The sequence below is a fragment of the Coenobita brevimanus genome, chromosome 39 (assembly GCF_032717465.1).
Source record: "Coenobita brevimanus isolate Jiangsu-jjx chromosome 39, ASM3271746v2, whole genome shotgun sequence".
Classification (NCBI taxonomy): Eukaryota; Metazoa; Arthropoda; class Malacostraca; order Decapoda; family Coenobitidae; genus Coenobita; species Coenobita brevimanus.
Window position 1 is genome coordinate 30533425 of NC_136992.1, and position 18350 is coordinate 30551774.

Sequence of the window (18350 nt, forward strand, 5' to 3'; positions counted from 1 at the left end):
CTAACCTCCCTCTACAGTACTTGTTTTTACTTTCTTGTCCAGTCCTCTTCTTCTTCCTCCCTTTCCTTCCCTCCCCCCCCTCATTCTTCCCATCCCTTTGTTTTTCCTTCCGTTACCCATTTTCTCCATTACTCCTACCTTTCCTTTTCCTTCCCGTTCTATCCACTCTATCTCTCCATCCATCACTCCTCCCTATCCCCCCTCCACCCTTCCCCTACCCTTCCCCCCCGTTCTCTTTTGCTCCCACTCTTTCCCTTTCCCTTCCTGCCTCTTTCTTACCCTTACCCCTTTCTCCCTCCTTCCTACTCTCTCTCCCCCTCCTGTCTCATTTCCTTACCCCTCTCCTCCATCCTTCTGATTCTCCCCTCCTCTCACCTGCACTCCTCTTACTCCTCCCTCTTCTCCTTCTTTTCCTACCCTGCTCCTCCTTCCATTCCCTGTGTCCCTCACCTTCCCCTGTCTCTCTCCCAACGTCCCCCCTCTCCCCTCCCTCTCCAGCCGCACCCCTTCGATCTCTCTCACCCCTCCCACTCCCCCTCCCCTTCCACATCGGACATCCTCTCTACCACCAGTACAACGCTTTCAAAACGACGATGCTTCTCACCTGAGTGTTCCCAAGTTATATCCCCTAAAAAGATGGATTTATCGCCGAGACTATGGGTATTTCTCCTCTTCTTCGCCTCCATAAGTGTCAGGGGTGAGTGCATGATATTAATCCAGTGTCATGCTGGCTAAAAGAGGAGTGTAAATGGCGTTATAAGATGTGAGAAAGGAAATACTCAGGGTAGGGCTGGGCTGGGCTGGGTTGCATGTCCGTATGTGTCATAATTATCCTTTCGTTTGTGTATTTTATCGATCTTTTCTGAGTTCGTGTTTAAATTTTCAAGTCTTTCACGTCTTATGGATGGTACCGAAGACACTGAATCAAATCCGTGTATGAGAAATTTGATGATCAACGAAGTCATCGTTGCCTTATGCAACTCTTTATTTACACATTGTTTTCAAGTACTAGTGTACTAATTACCATGTGTATAGCTAAGGAGGTTTCTGTTCCTCAGTAGCTTTTATGTGTGCTTAGGGAGCCGCCAGCTTGAATATTTCAATCAGAGTTTTAACACTTAACCAAGGAACTTCAACTGGCTTGAGGGTGGCAGCTATGTGACACGGTTGCATTGTTGCCATAATACTCCATCATTTTTATCATTAGTGTTTTCATTTTTACATCACGAAGTTATTATGCAAACAGTAAACTGAGGCCAACGTTTCACAGAACCCTAAATAGAAATGTGGTTATGTTTTAGAATACTGTGATGTATTACCGAAGGGAAATAACTCATTCAATCCTTTCGACATGTGGAGAGAATGGAGAATGAAGGACTGACTAAGAGGGTGTATGTAAGTGAAGTGGAGAGAGGGAGGGGAAGACCGAGGATGAGGTGGAGGGATGGAGTGGAGAGGTATATGAGGGAGGGGGGAGTGAGTTGGGGGAAGGGTAGTCAAATGGTGGGTGACAGAGCAACTTGGGGGCGTTTTGTCTGCGGCCACCCTTTGCGGGATTAGGGCGTCGGGTTATAGATAGATAGAATCCTCTGACGGCATTTCAGCGTAAATTCTAGCCATTTCTATACGAGTTTATTAATAACAATAATAAAAAAGGATATGTAGTAGTCCTTCCAGTTCAAAGTCTAAGGTAATAAAATTGTCTGGTGATAAGAATGAAATAGGAAATATGAAATCGTGGTGGAGGGGTTAGTGAATAATGGGCACACTTTCATCTGGCCTGTGGCTCACTCGCCTCCTCCAGTTCATCCTCCAGAGTGTGGGACATTATGAGAAAAATGGGAAGATAATATAAGACCCCAATCACAGCTCTCCATCTTTTTCATAGCATTTTTCAGTCTCTAATAGCCAGTTATGCTCATATGTCTTAGGTTAAATTAGGTTACATTAGGCTTTGATGTGTCCTAACTTACAGTGTGTGTTTGGCTAATACAGATTGCACTTTTTATTAAGAGAAAAAACATGGCATCCTATGTGCCCTAACCCAGACCATTCTTTTCTGGTAGGAGTGTAGGTTATGCACACCTCCAAAGCCTCATTCCATCATCCCACAGAATGCCTTGGTGAATGTGTTGTGCCATTCATGCTCCGAGGGTCTTGGTTCAGCTTTGAGAAAGGCCGTAACACCATCACCGACATTGATGACACCTCCATGACTGGCTTTGGACAGTGTGTGGCACTGAAGGCTTACCGACATGACTACAAGGCTCTGCTGTTCAAGAACCAGGAGTGTTATTACTGCGTACGCTTTCATATCAGGACACTTAATGTGCTTCAGAAGAGTGCCAGTGAGTACTTGATTGGGTACAAGTGTATTTGTGAGTAACATGAAGGGGATGATGATGATGATGATGATGACAAACAAACTCTCACAACTAGTTAAGTGTAAGCAGAGAAGCAGGTGTAGTGAAGTCTTGCAAAGTTGTAATTTACAGTTTATTAGAGCTCTCAAAATTTGCTCCATTTTGCTCAACTGGCTGGAAAGGACTCTAACCGTGCAACCTTTCTTACAGCTGGATGCAACACATACAACCCGGGGTACAAGCCATCACTGGATGAGGCGTGCGCTGAGCTGGACACGGATCAGAGCCTAGTGACCATGTTCAATGAAAACTATGTACCCAAGAACTGTCGCTCGGCCATTGAGGGTGTTTGGCACTTTGCATACCAGAACAGATTCAGGTGCGAGAGAGAGAAGTTGGATAGTGCAGCAGAAAGGGGAGAGAGAGAGAGAGAGAGAGAGAGAGGGGGGATACAGTATAAGAATAAAAAGAGAACCTGGATACCATAGAGATATAGATAGAGAGGACAGAAGGAATTGATCAGAATGAGAGAGACCTTGAACAGAGAGAGGATTTGAGTTATGAGAATATTTGGATAGTGTAAGGAGAGTGGAGAGAGAGAGAGAGAGAGAGAGAGAGGATTTTAGAATTAAGAAAGGATTTGGATAGTGTAGAGCTATAGAGTGAGAAGACAAAGAAAGGGTTGGAACAAAGGGAGAGAGACAGCGAATTTGAACAGAGAAAGGGTTTATATAGAGAGAAAGGAAGAGACCATTTGAATAGAATGAGAGGCATGCCCTGAGCTGGACACATTTAAGGGCCTGATGACTATGTTCAGTGGAAGCTATGTGAAAGACTCCCTCTGCTGTTTTGGGTATATATATATAACCCTTAGCTTACCAGAACAGATTTAAGAAGGGTGATATAAGCTGGACAGGGAGCATCCTGATGGTGGAGGGCAGGGCAGTATGGAGGCAATGTGTTCTTGACCAATCCTTCCAGGATTAGGCATCAGGCTCTAGATAGATATAGGTAAATGAAAAGAGATCAGATGGGGAGGAAGCCTTAAAAGAAATCACTTTTAGACCATCCAAAGTTCTGTAGAGTCAGGATAACAATGATGACTTTATTATCGTACTTCTATGTTTTCCCCACAGTTTCACCGGTGAGTGTAACCACGTGGAGGCCAAGATACAGTCATGTCAGGAGCCCGGCAATCAGTTCCTCATCGCTAACCAAAAATTCAACATTACATTCAAGAAGTGTGAGGGCATCAAGGAGTCTTTTGATGGCAGTGAGTATATATGACGAGGTTTTATACTGTACTATAGGTATACTTGCTTTGCCTTAATGTGGCCTAGTTTTTTGTTGTTTTGTGGCTCATTTCACACAACTCAGTGGCAGAAAAAGACTATTCTAAGGCATTACATCTGTCTTTGGTTATTTTATTGTTATAACTCAGGATTTTGGATGGCAGTTTTTGGCCAAGTTAAAGTAAAAAGAGTATAGTAGATGCAAGGCTACCATTAACACTAACAGATATTATCATAAGAGTGATGTATGGCCACAGGCTTGATAACTAAACCATACAATCATCACTCCTAGGCAGAAAAGTCATCCGCAGTCAAATACAGTCAGTCTCACAGTGATGCAGAGCTTAGTAAACATCTGAGATTATATTTTCTTGACAGTTTCTCTGCAACCATTATGAACTACTTGGCTGGTTATGGCACGTGTTTTAGTTCCCAGTTTTGTTCTAAGTGTGAGGCGCATAGATATGGATGTTTATGCCTTTAAAGTGAAGTCAGGAATCTTTCTAACCTTGCATGATGTTATTTCACTTTTCATTCTTGATGCCCCTTACAGCACGAGAGTTTTCATGCCTGGGTGACTGGTTCATTGGGAAGAACCACTACTTTGCTGTGGCCAACACAAAGGAGTCAAGAAAGGACGAGAAGTACCGGTGCTTTGTGCGTAACAGAGATGACGACCTGTATATGGGTCACTCCATTACCCCAGAGTGCTCAGTGCTTAACACGCCAGAGAATAGCCCTTTCAGGTTCCGTATGACTCCAGGTAAGGGAGGAAAAGGAGGTTGAGACACGAGGAGGAGTACTGTAGAATAAGGAAGAGGAAGAGATAGAGAAGGGACAAGATTGTTCATTCAGTTTGCATGGTTGCAGGTATAGGAGAGATAAGTAATAGTGTGGGAGAGTAAATAAGTGAAGACATTGTAGAGGGGGAGAGAGATGTTGAGGAAGGGTGAGACATCTAGTGCTTTGTGTGTAAGAGGGTTGATGATCTCTATATGTATCACTATATTATACAGGAATGCTCAGTGCTTAACACGTCCAAGAATAGCCCCTCCAGGTGAGAGAAGGGAGAGGAAACTTATGGTTATAGGTGCTGGGATTAAAGAGACATAGTTTGGGCAGGTGTGGAAGGTGTGAGTCATGGCTCCATACATTTCATTCATTTTAACTCAGCAGAGATATTCATTGTTTTGCCACCTATTCCATATAGTTCATTGTCAGTGGTTATGCATCATTTCCATAAGAGTTATTTGGACTAACATCATATTTCAGTGTTAATACCATGTTACAGGTCAGCATTCAGATAGAGAGATAGCAGTTGCATCTGCTTGAACTACTTAATATAGTTACAGATGATGGAATTAAAGTGAAAGAGTATGTTTGGAGTATGTGAGTTGTGGCCAAGTGTAATTCTGATTTGAAACAGATTATAGTTGCTTTGAATATTAAAGGGTAAAAATAATGCACTTCCGTAGCACATGGACTTAAACCTGACAAAGATCCCTCACCCCTATTTCAGTTTTGTTGATGGCCAAGTATAGACAGATTAAAGGTGAAGTTGACTAGTAACCTCTTAACTAAGGTTTCTCAAATTTCATGCTACCATGACATAAGTTGTAGGAATGGCCAATTTCCATTAGATGAAAAGATGACAATAATTGTGTTTGTATTTCCCCAGTGAAACAGGAAACAGTGACACCCAATTGCCTGTTGCCCAAGAACTTTAGTGGTGAGTGGATGAACACGGCACACATGGAGGCCGATGTGTTCATCAACCAGACACACATAATTGAGACCACATACCCAGATGAGGGACGATACCGCAGGACCATCTATGTGTGTCGTGAGCAGAGGGACAATAGATTCATGATGGCTCGACTTAATATTGATGGATGGTGAGTAGTAGGAGATCCTCAGTAACTGAATTTTTGCATATCAGAATTGTCCCCCTTATTTTTATTTTTATTTTTTTTTACTAAATCCCTATATGGTAACAAAATCAGTAACGTATTCCTATTTATTTGAAGCCCCAATTTGAAGAAATCCTCCTACAAATGATTTTTCCAACAATGGAAACCACTCAACAAGAAGAAATACCCAGCCAGCCCTCTGAAGGGTGTGCCTGTACTGTATTTTTTGTACCAAAACCCATAAAACCAAATCAGTATTGTATTCCCGTTTATCCGGAAGTAACCATCTATATTCACTAGATATAACCCCAAGGAATCCAAGTGTTGTTGAGTGTTATGTGACTTCTGTTGCAGGTACTGTACAGTATTATGCTGCTGTAAATGTGTAATGAGTATATTATGATTGGATATGTACACTGGGAGGTCACTTAAAGTCACATATGTGAAACCCTTTGTGGCCACTTGACATAACCTCATATAACCCATATTATAACTACTTCAGTATTTAAAAAAAAAAAAAAAAATCATCCAAAATAACTTTAGAAATAGGCCCTTAGGATAAAGGAAGAGTCCTGTAGTAGCACAGTTGGTGGTAGTAGTAGTAGTAGTAGTGGTGTTAATAGAAATAGTAGCACAGTAGTAGTAGCAGTAATAATAGTAGTACAGGTCATAGTAGTAGTAGTAGTAGTAATACAGGAGTAGCACTGATGTGTGTCGTGCATAGAGGGATAATAAATACATGATGGTTCTGCTTGATATTGACAGATGGGTTTCAGGACAGATTAAGGGAATTGTTTTTATATATTCTTTATCAGAGGTGTGAATATGGTGTTTCATGGTGGGAGGAGATGTGTTAGGCCATGAAGAAGGTGACATGTGGTAAATGAGTGTGAGAAAGTGAGGCATGGAGAGTGGTGAGACTAGGGAGCTGACAGTGGATTGGGCTGGTTGGAAGAGTTTTTGTGCAGAGAAATATATGGCAAGGATTTGGCGCCCGTGATTTTAGCCAATGGTGTAATAGTTGTGAGATTGACTCCAGCTGATAGGTAATGTGAAGTGCATAGGTGTGGCTCTTTATGCCTGTGAGGCGGAGTCAGGAGTCAGGACCTGAATAGTAGGTGGATGAGAGTGTAGGCCAGTTAATAGGACAGACTATTGACAGCTCTCCCTCTTTCAGTGTTTTCATTCTATCTGGAACCAACCTATCTCCCAAGCTTGGATGGGTAAAAGAGGTCAGGATGAGGATGGGACTAATGATGATGATAATGATAATGATGATGATGATGATAATTGTGGTGGTGGTGTAGAAATATATGCATTATAGATCATCCCTCTCTTCCTTCACCCCTATACAGTCAGAAGGATTACGTGTGCTTCGAGTTTGTCCCCCGCCACCACAATGTCATAAGATTCCGCAAGGGTCTTGAGATGATAAGGGAAGACTTCTCAACTGTCTGTTCATATATCCAATTCAAGAGTGGTCAAGAATGGAACTACAACATTATGCTGGGTAGGTCACATTTTTAACTTTGTAATCGATGGCTTGGATCTTTCTCACTGGATGTAGGTGGGTTACTACCATTGATCCAGGAAGTTACAGTATGCCCTCATTTTATGGCTGGGATCAGTTCTGAAAACTGATGGCATAGTGAATTTTAGCCCTGTAGAGACTGCATAAGCAAGAAAATGATTGTATAATGAGAAATTGGGCATCACAGTGGATGTACGAGTGAAAATAGCAACACAAATTGAAAAAGTCCTTAATTCTTATTGATGGTATAAGGGAGTAACTATATACCGTACCAAGCAATAAGAGTGTGCTGTACTACCGTGAGAGTAAAGTGTGGCTGCAAGCTTAGTAACTAATCACACAATCATCACTCTCAGGCAGGAAATATACAATTATGTGAACAGAGTGTCAAAGTTCAAGCTGAAACTCTCACCATTTTACAAATCCCATTACACATCTTAGATTTCTCTTTTTCCACAAGTTTCCAGCAACTGCTGGGAAGTACGTAGCTGGTTTTGGTACTTGGTTTAGCTTGTAGGCCATAGAAAATGTCAGCTGTGTTGTGACCAACCTCGGTATGGGGATTCCTGTAAGGGAAAGCATGTTGTCATTTTGTTGATTTGATGCAATATAATTTTCTTTTATAACATTCAGAATACTTAACTACTCAGGCACTAAACGCTTTGTGTCAGTAAGTGGAGGAGATTATCCTAAAACCAATTTTTTTTTTTTTTTTTTTGTACATTTCATATTACTTTCTCAACTCCATTAATCAGTTTAATTATTTGTCTGAGGTATTACATTTATCTTATCGTATCTGTGCAAAGCTAACAGGATGTATTTTGTTTTATATGCTTGTGTGTTTCCATTTTCATTTGTTGCTTTTTTGGTGAACCTTTTTTTTTTTTTTTTTCTTTTTTTTAGTTCATCCTCATTTGCATTTGTTCATATTTTTGGATTGAAATTCTCCATTTTATTTCTTTTTCAGATGATCAGTCTTTTGCCTATTTTTTTGGCACAGCAAATTTACTTTATTTTTTACCTCTGAAGCTTAATTCATTTAAGTTGCCATAAATTTTAATTTTGAGGTATTTGATAGTAATTTTTTCTTTGCAATTTTTTTTTTTTTCCAATATAAGTGTTCATTTATGTTTTGTGTTGTTTATGTGCCTTACCTGTTTCTTTAGTAATGCTGTTTTTATTTATTTGTCCCTTCTCACTTCCTCACCTCAACCTCTCCACTCGACCACTGTTATTCACTTGCTGTATTCTTTCTTGTTATACATATCTACCCCTCTTCCTTCACCCTCTCACCCTCTTGTTTCCTGCCTCCCCAATCCCAACCTCCATTCCTCTCTTCACCTACATCTCACTCTTGCCTTTCTCTCTTTGGTACTTTCCTTCTCTGTCTTTCTTTGTCCCTCCTCTCTCCTCCTCTTACTTCCACTCCCCCACCTTTGCCACCCCACACACCTTCCCCTTCCTGCCCATCCATCCTCCAGCCAGAGACCCAGTACCTGTCAAGTGCCCTGTGGCCGGCAAATACAACTTCACACAGAAAGGGGAGCTGCTCTTCGAGACACGCATCCTAGGGGGTGTCACCAAGTCTCCCTGGGATCACATATACTGTCGGGAGAACATCTCAGACCTCTCAGTGTGTGACGAGGACCAGAAGGAGATCTGGATCGATGCACATTACTGCATTACCGTTGATGCATATGGCAGACACATGGATATCTATAGTATGTTTTGGGTGGAGCCAGGATTCCAGGAGACTGAATGATGTATGAATGACTGTGTGGCCCATTTTGCAGGTTACGGTGTTTTAAATCTCTTTATCATTCTGTTTGCAACCAGGATCAGAAGGTGATTTGGATTGATGCACACTGCTGCATTATCAATAGTGCATACAGCAGACACGGATATTTATAGTATGTTCTCCATCCACTCATGATGTAGTGCTACTTCCAGATGATTCCTCTTTTTTATTCCTTTCTTTTTTCCTTCCTGTCATTCCCTCCCTCCATTTCTTTCCCATCCCTTACATGTCATCTCTCCTCTCCTCCCATTCTTTGCCCTCCTCCATTCTATTTCTCCTTCTAGTTTCTCTTATTAACCTTCCTCACATCCCACCTCTTGCCCTCTGCAGCACAGAACCCCACAGCTGTAAGGTGTCCTGTGGCCGGCAAATTCAACTTCACACAGAAGGCCGTGGATGAAGGCCTTCTCTTCCGAACACGAATTCTTGGGGGCGTGACTGAAGCCCCTCGCCCCAATATATACTGTAAACAAAACATATCCGACTTCTCGGTGTGCGGGGAGGGGCAGTGGGAGATTTGGATCGAAGCCAAGAAGTGTTTATCGGTTGATCCATACGGCAGAGAGGTTGATATTTACTGTAGGTGCTGACACACAGTTTTGGAGTGGCCAAATATTCACTGCTAGTGTTTGTTTTTATGAAGCATCACAGTGGTCTCATGCTTTTTCCCTTTCTTCTTTATGCTGTGTCTTCATGTGCCAGTTCATCACAGTGCATTGTTTGCATCTAGCATGGTGTTCTGATTTTTATTCCTTTTGTGCAGCAACTTTCAGATTTTTTTTTTTTTTTTTTTAATGGTTGTTGCAGCAGAGACAACTGTTATTTTGTTGAGTGTCAGAATATTCACTACAACAGTCAGTTTGTTTTTGTCTAACAAAACTTGGCCACACCCCAACTTGAATTCTAAGTTGACATTGCATTATCTTCGCTTAGTCTTAGCTGTGAGATAGGAATGAATCTTGTATACTTACTAATTAAACCAACCATCCACCCTGAGTATACATGGCTGTCAGTTGAGCAGAAGGGGGTTAAGAATCTTTGTCAGGTTAGAACGGATTTATCACTGTGTTTTATTTTCTATGAGGCATGTTATTTATATAAATATTTTATAGCGAACTCTTAATTTTTGCTGTGTCTTTAGGTGCCAGAGTATTCACTTCGTGTTTTGATTTGAGGCACATTGTTCTAGCTTTTTGTCTTCGTATGTACAGTACAGTAGTTATGTAGGTCTCAGCACTGTACAGTACAGTATATTGTTTTAACATTCATCAAGGAGGTTATGCTTTTGTCTCTGTCTATGTATCTGTTAGTAACGTTATAGGAAAAAAAAACTATGAGATGGACCATTAGTTATATATGTTACTTTTGAAGTGTTTATGATCCTAACTTGAAGTCTCAGAAGTATGCAGACAGAATGCAGTAAAAAGTGAAAGGCAGCTATAAATGAGAACCTCCCACACATTGTTGTGAATTTTGGGTTTGGTTTTGCTTCTTTAAATAATCTTTTCCAGGTAGCAGCACATGTTTGGTTGTTTTTCAGTTTTTCTGCACAGTGTCATGAGTGATGAGTGAAAGGTTGCATGTGATGAGGATTGCAATGGTGGCTGCACATTTTTTACTGTTGTTGTTTGCTGCACCACATCCCTAAAAAACTTGTCATAATTGGTTTGCTTTAGAATTCAGATGTTTTTCAGCACTTTCCTGGTACTAACTGTGTATTGCATACAGTACTTGCATTTGATATGTACAGTAGTAATCAGTCGTAATTCAATATCTTCAGCTGTTTATCCTAACAAAAGATTCACCTTAGACATATACTTAATCTCCCAGTATAACATTAATTAATTAAGTCCATAGACTTATACTTAATCTCCCAGTATAACATTATTTAAGTAAAAAAAAAAAAGCAACACATTGATGACATAATATAAAGTCAAGACAAGAAATTTGCCTCAAGGATATGCTATGAGCTGGTGATCTGGTGACCTTATGGTTAAGATTGGTTGTTTTAAATGGCCATGTATTAAACCTCATCAATTTGGTGATGTGTTTTATACATTATTTCTTATTTATCCCAACAATACTACCAGATTACCAATTTATGTCACACATGCTTGAAGTTAATTTCTGATGATGAGTGTAAACTGTTATGTGTACATTGGACTAAAACCTATCCACTCCATCCCACCACAGCTGATCCTGACTACAAGCTGAAGTGCATTGGGTACTGGAAGGAGAATCTTAAGTCCTACCTGATTACTTATGACGAGTTGGACCCATACTCAAAGTATCGATGCTGGGTGAGTCATATGTTGTGTATGAGTGTGGATATTTGTGCCTGTGAGGTGGAGTCAGGATTCTGGGGACTTGATTAGTGCGTAAATGAGAGTGTGGTCCATTTCTAAACTAGGAAGGCTTTTGCTACTTCTCTCTCTAATGGGTTTTTATTGCTCTCCGGTCCCTACCTCACCTCTCACTGAGATGGGAAAAGAGGTCTGGATGATGATGGTCATGGTGGTGGTGTACCATGATGCATGGGTTGATGAAGCTACGGAATAATGGAGACTGTTGGCTGCCGATGACAGCAGGAAGTACTACTGTGAGAATGAATGAGGCTGCCAGCATGGTAACTGAGCTCATTTTACTTTAACCTGGCCTAGTTTTTTTTTTTTTTCATTGGCAGTTTATTTCACATACATCAATGGAAGAAAAGGACAGTATTAAATCTCCACCTCCTTTCCATAACACTTCCTCATAACCACCATTGTATTTAATCTATTTTTACAACTTAGCATTCAAGTTGGAGATATGGTAATTTTGGGTTAGGTCAGGGTAAAAGTAGTGTAACCATCTAATCATCACTCTTAGCAGGAAATACAGCCATAAATAAGTAGAGTCAGAGTTCAAGCTGAGACTTTCGTATTGTTTCAGATCTTATTAAACATCTCAGCTTTTTTTATTTTTCCTGGTAGATCCTGGCAACTGTTTGGAAGTAATTACAGTAGCTGGTTTTGGCATTTCATTTAGCTTTCTGTCCATGGAAAACATCAACAGTACCATGGCCACCCTCAGTATGGGGATTTCATAGGAGGAAGCATGGCATAATATAATTTATTTTAATCTGACTTACTTAGGGTGATGACAGTAACAAGAACTATAAATCCTTAATTACTCATCCCCCACCAGGTGTACCAACGTGCCGACCTAAACAAAGTGCTGATGTCACAGAGTGTGGGGCCATTCTGTAACCTTCACCAGACAGTGTTAGGAACGGGTGATGGTACAGCAGTCACACTGCATATGGTGGAGTATGAGAGAGAGCGTAAGTACCAGCTGTTTGTTTTGTAAGTATGAGAAGGAGTGTAAGTGGGTTTTTGAAATGAGAAGTGGACAGAAGGACAGATAGATTCATTTTTTTTTTTTTTTATGCAGTTGTTGTTATTGCATTCATCTCATATATATATATATATATATATATATAGGTTGTGTCAGTTGTTGATGGGCTTTATATGATTATTAGGACAAGAAGAGAATGGGTAGATGTGGCAAACAAGTGTGTACAAAAGTGAGGTATATAGAGTTACGAGGCTTGGAAACTAACAGTGGCTTCAACTGGTTGGAAGAATTTTGTATGGAGAAGCATATGACAAGGATTTGGCACCCCTTTCCTTCCCCAGTTCAACAGTCATTGAACTGCCTGTAGGAAATGGATGGTATAAAGTGCATAAATATGGATGTATGTGCCTGCGATGTGGAATCAGGATACCTAGGGTTTGCATGGTGGGTGAATGAGAGTGTGGTCCATGCAGCTGGGTAGACTTTGGTGAGTTTCTCCAATCAGGGATTTTTCTGACTCTCTGGGCTTTATCTTATCTCTTCCAAGGGTGGGGAAACAGGAATGGATGATGATGATCATCATCATCATTATACTCATCATAGCCCAGTGTAATGATCAAATCTTCCTCCCCTGCAGATGACCGTTGCCCAATGCATTTTGATGATGGCAGTGACCCATGGAAGGAGCCCGGTGCCAGCCTAGATGTTTTCAAGTTCACCAGTGGATCACAACTGCCACCACACCCCTCTCTCATCGTTACCACCATCGTCATCAGCATCGTTATCTTCTGCCAACTAGCTTTGAAGCACTGAACAACCCATTATCCCACTGAATAATCAGTTGACCCCTTCATCAGAGCATTATAACTGCCAAAATTCTGTCCACATCATGACCATCATCATCATCATCATCACCATTCTTATCTTCTGCCAACAAGCTCTGATTCACTGAGTGACCCACTAACCCATTGAATGGCTGGTAAGCCCCTTTGCCAGACAGTTGTAACTACCACCACTCCATCCAAATCATCATCATCATTAAAACCATTACTATCCCCTGGCAGTGGCCAAGATCCCACTGAATGACCATCATCACTACCATTGTTATGATCTAGCAATAAGCCATAAGGCACTTAATGACCAGTTACTACAACAACTTCCACCCTCCTTCATCATCATCACCACCATCATTTATCTCTGTTAGTGAGCTGTAAGGCCCTGAATAACCCTTTAACCTCTTCACCGGTGAGTCATAACTACGACTGTCCCATTCACATCATCATCACCATCATCAATACTTCCATTATTATCAGCCAACAGCCCTGAAGTCACTGAATTATTGACTGGCATGCAATGAGGGGTTACTGTTGATGTATTGAATTTGCACACCCATTAGAAACTTCTTGTGCACTGTATGCCATGTTCACTGATAAATTGAACAAAAAATATGAAAATTGTTTTTTCAGTTGTATAAAATTATGTGTTTCGGAAGTAATTGTTGGACACTTGAAAGAAGTGTAACGGCATCTGATCAGGTCCCTCGCAATCAGGCATAGCAACCATTCCGTGATGACTTTTGTGCCTACGTGTTTGAGAATTTCGTGGTGAGAATGTGCCTAAACCTCTGTTGAATGATTGTGTGGCTTCCCAGTGCAGGAAGCTCTGAAACCGTCCACTACTGTAACTGTTGTAGCATTTTATAACCATCTATTACTATCATTGTTTCAGCATTCTGTTACTGTCTGGATCTCTGTTATAGCGCTGCAGCACCATCATTCACATCATTTTCAGCATACCCAAACTATCCACCAGAGGGAGTAGTTTGGTCATCCACCCTTCAATATACTGGACTGTTTGAACCTAGCCCTAGCCCCTTATACCTCACAGGGAATAATATAGGCCAGACTTATATTGGTTTTTCTTACTGGTACTGTCCACTAATATCACAACTGTGTTCTGAATCCGTCCATCGTATGACACTGTGAAGCAAAGTTTTTATTTCATTAAGTTTCTTATGTATTTATATTTTATGTGGCCATCTTTAGGCATAGACTTGATGGCTTGTTCATTAAGGCCCAGTAGTCCTTTTTTGTGCTACACACTCTCCTATGTCACCACTTGTGCAATAATGCCTGCCATCCATATTGAATACATGTTAGGACTGCCTCATTCAAGACTAGTGTATCGGAGGTGGAAGTGGTGATTCTTTGACATGTTGGTGGGTCTTGTGAAAGATAGGAAGAACCTGTTTTCACAAAATTTGAATAATCAGTCTGTACCCTGCCCTGTAATTTCTGTAAATTTACACTGTAAAGAAAGATGAGTGAATAACGTAATAGAGTTTTGTAAACTACAGCAGTACATATGATATAAATTGTCATTATTAGAAGTTGCCTTTTTTCATTATCAATTGGCAACTTATGAACCTGGGACAGCATCAGTGTGTGGCAGATGTTAGCATTTGGTACACTTGATAAGCTTGACATAATCACGTGTTTGTTGGAGTCAGTGATATGAATGAAAGGCTGAAATGACCAAGTACCTGTGACATGAATGAACGGAGGTGTTTAATCCATCCATCATCCAGTCCTATGTTGCCCCATGAGGAGCATAGGAGAGGTATTTGATATTAACTGAAATGACCAAGTAATTGTGATCAATGAATGTCGGAAATTGTAGCTACACCCCTGCTTCACACAGACATTGTCCCAGGTTCATGTGTGGCCAGCTGTGCATTTTAGCTGTCAAATCCATAGTATGTAAAGAAAAATTGCCCATTAACTCATTCAGTCCAGTGATGTATTTTCCTAGCAAAGTCTTGGTTTTGACAGACAACTGCATATCTTGGACTTACAGAGATAAGTGTGTTTGTACTGATATCCATTGTGATAGAGATATGACCATAAAGCAATATATGATAGTATAAAATAATGGTATAAGTGTAAAGTAACTGAAAATAATGTACTAATGTTAGATTTTAATTTATGTATATAGTGGTAATGTTAAAGGAATGTTGACCTATTTTAATGTACTGTGTATAGTACAGTTAGTATTAGAATGACTCCTTAAGTGATGTGAATAGGAGCCTGTGAGAAGAGCTCAAATGTTAGCATCCAAACTGTTTGACTGTTAAGGATTTTTATTGAGTAGATTACAGTATTAGAGATTTTAACTGAGTATTTGGAATGTTAACTGAATTTTTTTTTGTATTGGGTTTTAGGGATTTATATTGAAGTTGTCAGTAATATTAAATCCCTTAGCTTGACATTATATTTTATATTTTATCATTGCTCCATCCTGACAAATTTTATTCAGCTTAGGAGAGAGGCTCTTAGTCATGATGAGATTAATGAAGGCTGTATCCAACCCCTCCAGCCAGAAAAATTTCCTGAACTGAAATAAAGTTGGCCATGAGGTGGTAGGGCTAACACAAGGTCCCATGGCAGTGAAGTGGTTGTGGGTGATGTCCTTTGTAGTTTCTTGTTGCCGCTGCCAGATGATTTTACTTGTCTTAGGAAAGGACTTAAACGTAGAAGTAGTCATAGCTCCTGGTTCATCAGATTTGTGAACACAGTGGACTGCAGGCTGAAGTTGTCCTCCTACAGTCTGCCGTCTTCCGTTTGGGGAATAGGGAGGGAACCGAGAGACATCTGTATAACAGGGTAGGTGAGCCACCCAGTTATATCCATTCCTCAAATGAGGCCGTTCCTCTTGAGAGCTGAACAATACTTGAGGGATTGTAGTAATGAACATTTAATCCCTCTAATTCTAAAAGTCTATCTGAAGCTGAATAAAATCATCAGGGGATAACAAGAGTAAAGTGAAGGTGACATCCCTAAGCTCACACAGTTAACAGTTCTTAAATACTGTAATATCCGTCCTGTCACAAAGTGTGTTTATACGGTACAGGAAAATATATATGTTAATATTAATGAACTTTGAACACATACTGTTTTATATATCACTGACAAAAATAGTACACGCTATATTAAAACAAAATTACAGTCTTAGAATTTGAATTACCCTAATGTGAATTAATTTATGGTAGTTAGAACACCTCAGTCACAGTGATGGCCTAGCTCAGGTTTGATCTCCAAAAGGCGATTAGAGTTTTTTGATCATGTGCTGTAGTGCCATCAAGGGAAGCAGGCTGGTCATCTACCTTTAAATGTAGTGAACCACACACCATATGAGGTAAGAGTGAGTGTCATTTACTAGTCAAATTTACCCTCCAGTATGACTGCTCTTGGCCATCAACTGAGCTGTATGAGGTTAGGGGTGTGAACAGGTACACTGTTAGTGATGAGAGGTGAAAGAGACAAGTTTTAAATGCTCAGACAGCTGTATTTTTAAAAATAATTTTTCAATACAGTATGCTGATTTATGTACAATGAGTTACAAAAGCGATGCAAGTCTTAAATGTTCAGACAGCTTTACTTACTGCCCTAGGGTGGGAAAGGAGATCTGGATGATGATGATGATGGTGATGATGATTTTTTTTTTTTTTTAAATGTATTTGATTCTGAACATATGTTAAACCTGTCCCTGAGGCTCAGTTATCCACATATCACAGCTGGACTTTAAGATTCACCAAATGGACACCAGTATCCACTATCCTGTGATTTGCTGAGAATATCACACCCAAGACTACACTCATTTTATTCTATCTATCTATCTATCTATAGCCCGACGCCCTAATCCCGCAAAGGGTGGCCGCAGACAAAACGCCTCCAGGTCACTCTGTCACCCACCATTTGACTCCCCTCCCCCAAAATTGCCATCTCACCATCATGAATGCTGAGCTGGAAGAATACACTAGCACTAAAATATTAATGCTATCGAGTGTAGAGCCATAGCACTGTATTTTTCTGCTACTGTGTTACATAAAATTGGCTGCAAAAAGAAGAGATTCTGGGCCAGGTTAAGGTGAAATGAGTATAGTGTGATGGTATTAGCAGAAGCAGTTTTGTGATGTCTGTGGACCTGTATGGGTGAGCAGAAGACATACTGGTATTCCCCAAATATAAATCACCACGCAACCTGATCACCACTTCCCCCACAATTTTATCCACTCACCCACCACCTACCTCCACCACTCATCATGAAGCTAATGCAATTTGAAGCCACACAATCCCACCCTGCAGGGTTATGGCATTACTCTTAATTGTAGGACTTTGTGGAAATATGTAACACTTTGCAATGGGATGCCTCATCTGGATTCAACCAATGATCTCTGGTGAAACTGAATGCAGGACCTTCCATTAATAGCATGCTGTCTGAACCACAAAGCTACAGTTTTGTTTTGATTTATTTCATTAATAAAGGCTCAGACATGCTTGCATGTGTCAGCCTGGCCCACTTAATAGCAGCTCTCCACGCTGCTCAATCTCTAGCGACCTCTCTACTCAGTCCCTTATCCCTGAGGTGACATTCTATGATCTCGTCCTAGAGTGTGACCTGTATATTATATAATCCTCCACTGCTTTTTCACTCAACTACCCAGCCACTTTGTCCAGGAAGCCCCACCACCTTCACAGCCTTAGACACTCAAGCATTCCCTCCTCCTGTGCCTTATCCATTCAGAGGGTTTTCTTGTTGTAGCCAAGGCTGGGGCAAGGGTTTTGTCCAGTGTATGGCCAGACAGCTCAGAGTTCAGGTGGTATTGTTTGTGCACTTTTTCCATTGACTGAGGGTTTAGTTTTCAATCACTGATCTATCCACTCCACCACTGCCTCCCCTAACGCCCTGTCCACTCCATCACCACCACCACCTCTCCTAATGCCCTGTCCACTCCAACACCACCCCTTAATGCCCTGTACACTTAGGACACATCCATTGGTGCATCCAGTGCCAGGGGTAGTGTTAAATGTATTTCAATAATTTGCTAAGTACTGTATTTAATTGTGCCCCACTGCTCTGTCCATCCCACCACCACCTCTCACAGTTCTTGCTGCTGCTGCAGGAGGATGCCTTCATGTGGTGGCACCAGTATAACCACTGCCCAGTTACAAAAATGTTCCTCTGGTTCGTCAATCCACTGAGAGGAGAATTGTGAACTGCAAGACGAGGGTAACTCGGACTGCAAGAGGAGAGCACCTAAAACCTGCAATCTACGGGGTT

General features: G+C 40.9%; 1 protein-coding gene across 2 annotated transcripts; it reads left to right on the plus strand.

The window, feature by feature from the left end:
• The first annotated feature begins 592 nt into the window (after positions 1–592).
• Positions 593–13801, plus strand: udt (protein undicht). 2 transcript variants are annotated; one of them, XM_080270175.1, is made up of 11 exons: positions 593–697; positions 2115–2348; positions 2574–2742; positions 3500–3636; positions 4209–4418; positions 5334–5550; positions 6921–7075; positions 8578–8817; positions 11088–11194; positions 12081–12216; positions 12868–13801. In XM_080270175.1, exons 1-11 carry the CDS (start codon positions 637–639, stop codon positions 13041–13043), a joined length of 1842 nt encoding a protein of 613 aa, XP_080126301.1. In that variant the 5' UTR covers positions 593–636; the 3' UTR covers positions 13044–13801. The 2 variants fall into 2 exon arrangements, with proteins under 2 accessions (XP_080126301.1, XP_080126300.1); XM_080270174.1 differs by lacking the exon at positions 8578–8817 and adding an exon at positions 9225–9473.
• The last annotated feature ends 4549 nt before the right edge of the window (positions 13802–18350 follow it).